The 8,894-nt window shown below is 42.3% G+C and overlaps 1 protein-coding gene and 1 long non-coding RNA gene across 2 annotated transcripts in view; one reads left to right on the forward strand and one right to left on the reverse strand.

Annotated features, from left to right (window-relative positions):
* Positions 1-8,894, reverse strand: part of LOC310895217 — a 16,823-nt gene continuing 7,929 nt past the window's right edge. The window contains exons 2-3 of the long non-coding RNA XR_014580545.1: positions 6,137-6,360; positions 1-3,887 (exon numbers count right to left, since the gene is read on the reverse strand). This is a non-coding gene — a long non-coding RNA (uncharacterized lncRNA). The remainder of the gene's footprint in view (positions 3,888-6,136; positions 6,361-8,894) is intronic.
* Positions 5,447-8,894, forward strand: part of LY86 (lymphocyte antigen 86) — a 26,583-nt gene continuing 23,135 nt past the window's right edge. Inside the window, exon 1 of the mRNA XM_083826176.1 lies at positions 5,447-5,787. Coding sequence (XP_083682302.1) covers positions 5,667-5,787 — 121 coding nt within the window. The 5' untranslated portion in view covers positions 5,447-5,666. The remainder of the gene's footprint in view (positions 5,788-8,894) is intronic.

Genomic DNA, 8,894 nt, shown 5'->3' on the forward strand with positions numbered 1-8,894 from the left:
TAGCAGACAAACCAGTCTGTGTCTCACAGTGTAGACTCCAGGTGAATACTGAAAAGTTGTAACAATGTACAACCTTAATATAGTTTTCTGAACATTTAATGTAAGTGATATAAAGGAGAATGTCCTTAACTTTTCTCCATACCACTGGCTAATTCCTTCTCCTGAAAGCTTTGATTTTTAAAAAGAACAACCAAATTTAGGATGGCATCTAAGATAGCGGTCCACTACTATTTAAGGTGTCAAAGTGATTAAAACCTGACCTGTATAAAGCTACACAGGCTCACGCCGTACACCAACCAGCAGCAGGTACTGCTGAGAAGCAGCCAACCCCAGACAGCCACAAAGGGCTCGTGCTCACGGCCTGCCAGGGCTGAGCAAAGCTCAGCTTCATGGTGCCCAGAGAAAGCACACAACAGCAGCCCCATCTGCGAGCCTAGCTTGTATAAAATTTTGTCGCTGTGTTCAGCGTCTCAGCCTCCGACTCTCGCTTTGCTCCCGGAGCACTTGCGGGGACAGTGGGCGCTCACAGGTGCTGCGGTGACAGCTAAGAGGGCCGGTGGGTCCCAGAAGCCTTCCCACACGTGAGCCCAGTCAGGCACACTGCTGGCAGTGCTGCAGCTCAAACACCCTCCTAGCACCATGCAGAACTCACCTCTGCTCAGGTACAGTTGGAAAGGGAATGGGGTGGAGCATTAGCTTTCGTTGAGGACAAATGAAATACAGTTTTCGCTTTTCTAAGCCATGCTGTATTTTAACTAGAATATTAGAAACTTTAGTGAAAGTACAGTAGGAAAAGCTGACTTTTACAGTTAGTGAAGGTATCTCCTCTGAAAATCTCATCTATCTTGTCATCTTTTACTCATGGGAGACCCACACAGAGACATCTGAAGAAGAGAGCTTTTGTTCAGAGGGAATTGCAAGAGAAAATAAATCAGTGAAATTTTTAGTGCAAAGTTTTCTCTGTAGAAATGTTTCATTGTACAATACAGGAGTACCCAAAGATACCAAAGGCAAGAAGAAATAATTTTGTTTGAAAGAACAAACGTAAACTTTTTTTAGAACTCACCTTACACTGGACTTGCACATTACAGTAAAAATTCTTTAAAGAAGAGAAACTCAAGGGGAAACCCGGTTGCAGAGATGAGGTGAAGTGCTATCCAGGCCTACATTTGGAAAAGTTTTGCAAACACAACTACTTGGCTAAGGGTAAATAAAAAACAACATACCCATAACTATTGTGCAAAAGTTGGAGTGCAGGTACAGTTGTATGAATGCAAGAAAGAGGCCCCACCAGAGCATCGGGTCTCATGACCAGCTAAAGCCTCTGCAGGGAACCCAGAGAGTAATTAAAGCAATTCAAGGGCAAGGATGCTGTGTGAGCAAAAAACAGAGCATGAAAAATATGTAGCTTCGTTGTCCTGGTATGCAGGCTGTGCCTTGGATATGAAACTACTTGCATTAATTGGAGGCAGGTAAAGGAATCAAGGCTACAGGAAGATAATTTGCCTTAGTGAGTGTATGAAATCTGGAGAAATAAGAAAAAAAAGGTATTGTCAGTATCAACTAGATAATTGTAGGGGAGCTTTAAGGATGCAGTCTTTGGGTCTTAGAAGATCTACCTTTACCTAAGCAACTGTACCAGTAACACTACATAAGACCAAGACTTGAGTAAAGGTATTGGAAACACCAAATTTGAGAATGGAAGTAGCAGAATCAGGGCCAACAATGAAAAAAAAATGAGGTGAGTTGCATATTTGCAAGGATTTTGGGTAAAGAAAGGAAAGTGGTAAAAGCAGCAAAAAAGGCAGGTTCTGCAATGTAAAAAGGGGGGAATAAGGCATAAAATTAGGCAAAGGTCAAAAGAGGGTGGGATCTTCTGACAGCAGGAGCTCAGACACCTACAAACTTTAGTGAAGCTACCTGTACACCCAAGCCCACCAGGATGCTAGAGAAAACCCCCATGGATAACTCATACGACTCTCCATCAGCGGTCCATATCCAAAAGACTCAGTGGCGAGAATAAAGAGGGACAGGCTCACACCCTGGCACCAAGTGGGTGGAAAGAAAGGGTGACAGAATGATAATAGCATAGTTGGGTTAATCTTAAAAGATTTGAGAATGATACTTAGTAGTTTTGTAGTTATAACTGCAAAATAATACAATTGTAAATTAATGATAGCAGCGTCTCTTATTCATAATATCTATCATTAGGCTACTTAATAGTATGTGGCTTAATCAATATTGCTGTCTATTAAAAGTTATGACTCAAGCTTGAAATCTAAAAGGGAAGAGGTGGACCTGAAGTAATGAGGAAGAACAAGAAAAAAGTCTCTTTATTGCTATACTTTCTCCAAGGAGCTGCTACTGGTTATTGTTAAGAGGTTAGAGACGTGAGAGGCTAGTGGTACAAGCTACTGGTAGGGGAGGATTTGCTCACATAACAATCTTGTATCACTAAAACCAAGAAGTAGTTAGAAAAAAACAAGAAGACATTGATATAACATTTACCTGCTTATTAGTCTCTCTTCGTACTTTTTGCTCTTTCCATTTATATTACAGATGTAATTTCCTTGTTAAGTAACAAGCATTTTCACTCCTTAGTACTGCAGAAGCACCCAAATAAGGTGAAAAGTGCTCTAGAAATACAAAGCCACTTCCTCTCTTCAAGTAAATAGCTTTCCTTACAGGCATTTTGTGCTGCTTATCTCCATGGTCAAAGCCTCCAATCAGATAAAGAAACATGCTTGTTGGCCAGCTAAGCAAGCTGCCAAAACAGAATTCCCACTGCCAGCACTGATACCACTTCATTTAGATGTAGTTTCTCATCCCACAGGCTTTGGCTGTTTGAAGGGAAAGCAGTTCTCAGAACAGATGGAGTTGGTAATAAAGCACTTTCTAGGAGATACAGGGATTACACAGGGAATGAAATGGCGAAACAGCGTCTGGAGTACATGTTGTAAACTAAAACCACCCAAAGTATAATTCCCTTCCCACTGAGAACAACGTAGTGGGGCAAACTGGAAGCGGCAGCACAGCTTTCCAAAACGTTCACCATCATGGCTGCTTCCCCTCAGAAGGGCGACTATTGAAACTACTTGAGACACTTTCCAACCTCGCACCCACAAAAAAATCTTGTGATTTGTCATTTTGAGTCAGTGTCAGGAGCACTGCCAAAAAAAGGATGAAGTAGCTTTCTCAAAAGAGCAAGAGAGAGTCTATGCAACAGACGGAGAAACAGTGCAGGCACTTGTCTGTGTATAACAGCGCTTCTGGACTCATCTACAAAGTCACATTTCATTTCTGCTAGGACATCTACACCAACCGTCCTGGTTTCAGTGAAGCAGGAAAACCCATATCCTGAAAGTCCACTGATGTTCTGCTCTCCCAAGCTCGTGCTTAGACTGAAATCTCTGCAAGGCACGGCCTAGACTTTTGGACATCAAGAGAACAGCCACCACAGCGCTTCCATGAAGATGAAAAGCTGCTTTGAGTCAGCACTTCAGCAGTCACTGACGCTGGAAACACGGTGCCAGCAGGATGGGGTAGAGAGAGGCAAGGAGGGTAAAGAACAAGACCAATGTCCAGGTAAACCATTTTGGTCCAGACCAAGGCTCCATTCTGCTAGTAACCTGCCCCAGTGCTGTCTATGAACAGGCATGCAGAGAAGAGTAAGAGCAGGGCAAGCATCTATAGTATTTCTCCCACATTTTCCCCTCTTCCAATGATTTTCATCTCATAAGAGGTCTTAAGCCTAATATGGTTTATTTGTTGACACCCCCACAGTGGGTCTCTCTTTCAAGCATTTGCCCTATTATTTGGTTTTCTTTGTTCATTATTATTGAGCATCATACTGACGTTTCAAAGGAAGGACCATGATGATGTCACTCCTAAAAAAAAAGAAAAGAAAAAAGAAACAGAAGTTATGTTCTCAGTTCTGACTTGCAGTGCTTTGCATTTTGTAAGGAGTCACTACATCCAGTTCTCATTTTCTTCATAGACCTTAGTGGAAAGGGACTTTTACTCTACATGATTCAAGTTTAAATGCATGATAGCAATCCTGGACATTGTCTCTGCTTATGGAATTGTGCTAGCTTTCATCAGCTATCAGCTGGGTATCACCAGAAGTCCAGTCAAACCAGACAGATCTGTAACTCAAATCTTTTTTTGTATGATCTGTACACATGTGCTATGCCTAAGGACAGTTGCCTGGATTCTCACCCTGGCCCTGGACATTTAACTCACTATTATGATAGCAACCAAAAACATGAAGCAGGCCTGAAGCTCATTATTCAAAGCAAGCAAGGTCTCTTGGACTGCACTAAACTGGTTTTTCAATTTAATACATCCTGGCTGAAATACTGGCCCCCTCTTTAATCTATGGGATTACTTTTGTTACCTTCATTCAGGCTAGGATTTCACCTCAGGAACAACTCTACTGTGTAGCATTATTTTATAATTATCTTGTCAGGTGATCTCCTGTTTGCTGAAGTACATAGGCTTTTCCCTCTTCAACTTTACTCAGTGACAGAGCAAATGATACTTGTAGCCTTTGGAGCAAGAAAGACTGAGATGGCCAAAGCAATCTTTTATTCGACTCCGTCACGCTACAGAGCCAATTTCTTCTCGTCTCCAGCTCAGAGAACGCTGTTCCAGACTTTTCCTTTATGGTTGAGTTTAGCTTGTAGGTTTTTTCCAGTTAATACTTTGTCCAGGAAAGTCCTTTTTGGCAACTGGGTTTTGAAATTCTGTTCCAAATCCTGGATCTCAAACTGAATCAGAGAATTTTACTGGGGATGAGGCAACACTCCCTCCTTTCCTTACTGATCATTCCTTGCCATCTGCAACAGCCACCTTTTTTTTTTTTTAAAGCTGTGCTTCATCCAAAAGCTAGCATGAATAACAAATGCAGTGTCAGTACTGGACAGTTAAACAATCAGGAAGACAGAAGGAAAAAAGTGAAGTCTGCATTTACCTGACTGGGTTTACTATTAAGTAGTATATTCCTAGTACCATTGAACAAAATGAACGAAAATGCAGCCTTCAGCACAGTCAAGCAGAGAGAATTCCTAAAAGTTTCAAGACTTGGTTATCTGGTGTGTCAGCTGTGTCAGACAAATCTCTCTTCCCTCTAGCAGAGTGCTTTTATTTTCTTTTTAACCAAGAAAAACACAGAAACCAAACTGGCCACCTTGCAAAATTTAGTCTGACTTTGTGCGACTAAGATGGGGTGATTTGGATCAAAATATTTTGCAGCGAGGGGGCCTAAATAAGCTTTTCTGAAGTCCTGACCCAAATGCTTTGACTTCAAGAGAAGAAACTGGCAGCAAGAAGAAAAACAAACAGTTTGCTGCATTGTTCCAGCAGGCACCAAGGCAGGGCTATGCAGTGCAGCGAGTAGGTGTGATTAGCTCATTTGTCATTAGTTTAAACTAACATGAAGCAGAAAGCAGAAGTCTGAGCACACGGAAACAGCACCCTCCAATTCCGATTAGCCTCTTGTTTATACCACGTTGTGGTAAGCTGGAGGCTGCCTTGGCTCACTTAACCCTTCTGCAGGCGTGAATGTAGTAACTCCTGTCTCCCTCGGAGAAGGGAAGGAACAGCTCCCTCCACAGAGGGTTAGCAAGAGACAGAGAGAACTGATCCTGCAAACTGCCACCATCACCATGAAGACATCAAATGCTCTTGTTCTCATCTTAGTCCTGCTTTCCATCAATGCCAGCACAGAATGGCCTACGCACACAGTCTGCAAAGAGGACAACTTGGAAATTCATTACAAAAGCTGTGGTGAGATTCTTAAAATTTCCATTTTCCTTTAAGCTGGGCAACGAAGTTGTTCTTAGGCAGTGAGAGAAGCCTATAAACCAGGCAGTGAATGGAAGGGTTACATTCCCAGGCCAGCACTGGGTTTTGCAGCTGGAACACTTTTAGTTTTTCAAATATAACGGGTTTGGTTCTCACACACACAAATCTAACTGATTTTAGATGGAATATAATAGAGAGGAAATAATGTAACCTAATTCAGATTGTTAAGTAGCTGCCAAAAATTCAGTTCAGCATGAAAGACGATTAGGATTTTTAACTTGAAGCTCAGTTACAAAAAACAGGAAGACCCTAAATCTTTATCCTTTTTTACCTCTGACACAGACTCTTCAACACACCAATCTGCTGTTTTCTTATCGTGTGGTTAGGCTGTGGTGATGTGCTTTCTGTCCTTCCACTTGGAGTGACAGGGGACCTGGTGTGACAGCGGGAAGGAGTTGCATTCTCAGCAGTTGCCACCATGCTTAGCAAGACCTCAGCAGCAGCACTTAATAGGGGCATTTCCCAGGGACCTCCGGGTTTGTTTGTTCTTTAAATCTGTAGAGAAGAAAAGGAGCAAGTGGCAGTGGGATGACTGAAAATGAATTCACTGAATGGTGCTTGCTTTCCACCTCTTGCTTTGCTGGCCTTGTGCCTCTCCTATTGTGCTGATCTGCTTTACAACTGGGACAAAGGGAATTAGATTCACAGACGCCTCATTCATTTTCCGCACGTGATGTGAAAAGTGATTCATGGCAAATGAGCACCCTAGAGTTTGTTTTTCCAATTCATCCAGATACAAAGGCTTTCCTGGGGGGCTTTTTCTCCCCTGTAGCTTTCATGCAGTTTTGCACACCCATTAAAATAAAGCCAGTGAGGAACAAGGGAAGTAAATAAATATTTGTAATGCAATTCTTCACTGGCCTGTTCCCCGGAGAACAAAGTCAGGCTTCACATATTATAAATGGGTATACTGCATTAGGAAAATATTTAATTAGATATTGAATACGAGCACTGGTACTACCTTTATTTTAAGAATTAGTTGTATAAACAAATTCTGTTCCCTCTACAGGTCTCAGTTAGCATGAGATGCCTTGACACAGGGGCACAGGCTACAGTTTGAGTTGATTCAAATGATGATGAAATTTGCTGGGCACGTGTCAGTCAGGCATTGCTTCTTACTATGCACACCACTGGACTGACAAACAAAATGCGTTTGTTTAGAACATACATATCACTTGTTTGGTTTGCCACACACAGAAAGGTAACAGGAGGAGTTCACGAGGAGTTCACAGCTTGAGAAGCACAAGCCAGAGATCTCAAGTCTGGTCCCACCACAAGAGTGATTTTCTGTTCTCCTAGGCACAGCTATGGGAGATGAGAGGATTACACAGACATGGAAGCAATGCAAGAATTAAATCAGATTCCTTGTTTGAAGCCTGATTCTTTGCCCCCTTACAGCTCAGGCAGATTCAGTTGTGGCAACACTCACAGCTGCTCTCAAAGTGTTCTGCCCTGCCTTTTTCCAGAAGCTACCTGTACCTGTAGCATCAGACCAGGAAGCACCGTTGGCATCTTAGCTGATAATGATATCTCATAGTCTGATATGATATCTCATAGTCTGGTAGCTTGCATAAAGCAAAACAAACAAAAAAGTCTTTTGGGATGAGCCCAAAAATCTATAGAAAGCCTCCTAGATGGGGAGGTTAATCAGAATACAGTAGTCTGCGTTCCCTCTCTTCAGAGAAGACACAGCTCTTCATGAGCTCGCTGGCCAGCTTGCAACAGTGACAAAGGCAGTGATCAGCCTTTCAGGAGGAGGGAAGCTTTGTCTGCACTTCATTTCACTCTTAACCATCATTTGATGTAAAGAACATAGCTTTTTTCTTTAGCTATGTCCCAACAGCTGTTCTCACCCAGGAAGGAAAAGACATGCTAGTGCCTGGTTTTGACAAGACCCTCTCCCAACCAACCCCCTCATGAAAACTTTGTAATGTCAGCAGGCACAGCATCAATGCTAGGCAGCTGCCCATACACTTTAGGTGTTTCAAGGGAAGGAATACTCCAAAACCATAGGGTTGCTCATTCTTCAAGGTGTTAGTACGAGATTAAAAAAAGTGGGAGCAGCTTCCTGGCTCACAGACCAGAGCTGGGGAAAAGGGACTATGATAACACATCCTAGCAGCCACAGAAGGCATCCCAACAAACTAGTGAAGAACATTAATATGTTGCAAAACTAAACCCACACTTATTTTAAGCTGACTCCCTACTGAGGGCACCCAATCCCCAAATAAATGTTAGGCCCCCCCCGTGAAACTTTCCCTCCTGCATGTCCTCTTCATTCTGATACATCCTCAAGGTATCTCCTGATCCAATGAAGATGCCAGAGAATGACACATTTTGGGATACAATATCTACAGGGAGGTTTCTAGTATGAAATATTGGGTAAAAAATTCCCTGATGGTTTCAAGAGGGTCAGGATTTCACCACTATTACTGTTACTATAAATTCTATGATGATATCAGTACACCAGGGCTGAATCAAGTAAAATTTAAAAAGGTCGGGGGAATTTTAGCCAATTACTTCACAACTTTATTTCTCAAACTCTATCAGCAGATTAATAGAGTTCAGTCTGAGAGCTTAAAATGGAGGTGTGTGTTCATTTATGCTTTGCAGTTTATCAGATCTTCTCCTATAAGGCTTCAAAAATCTGATTAAAGCCAAAAGTAAGAGTTAGCATACCAGTGATAAGCGTAGCAGAGAAGCTTAGCTGGCTAACTGAAGACAGACAGAGAAAGAATAGCAGTCTTCTATACCCAGGAGCAAGTCCCAATTCCCTGTTGAAAGCACTTGACCTAGCTGCAACCTGCCTCTATAATGGGGTAGTTTACAGGCATGCATCAAACCCCTTAGTGTCACCCCATATTCTGGATCCTACAGAAAGCATCCCCATTCACACCCAGCAATGTCAGACTAAGCATTCCAAAAACAGGACCCTAAGGCATGCATCAAAAGAAAGGGCTGGATAAGACCCCAGTGATCAGTGTCACACACTTGGGGGGAAAAAAAAATATAAAGGAAATCAGAAGAAA

Source organism: Anser anser, assembly GCF_964211835.1.
Source record: "Anser anser genome assembly, chromosome: 2".
Lineage (NCBI taxonomy): Eukaryota > Metazoa > Chordata > Aves > Anseriformes > Anatidae > Anser > Anser anser.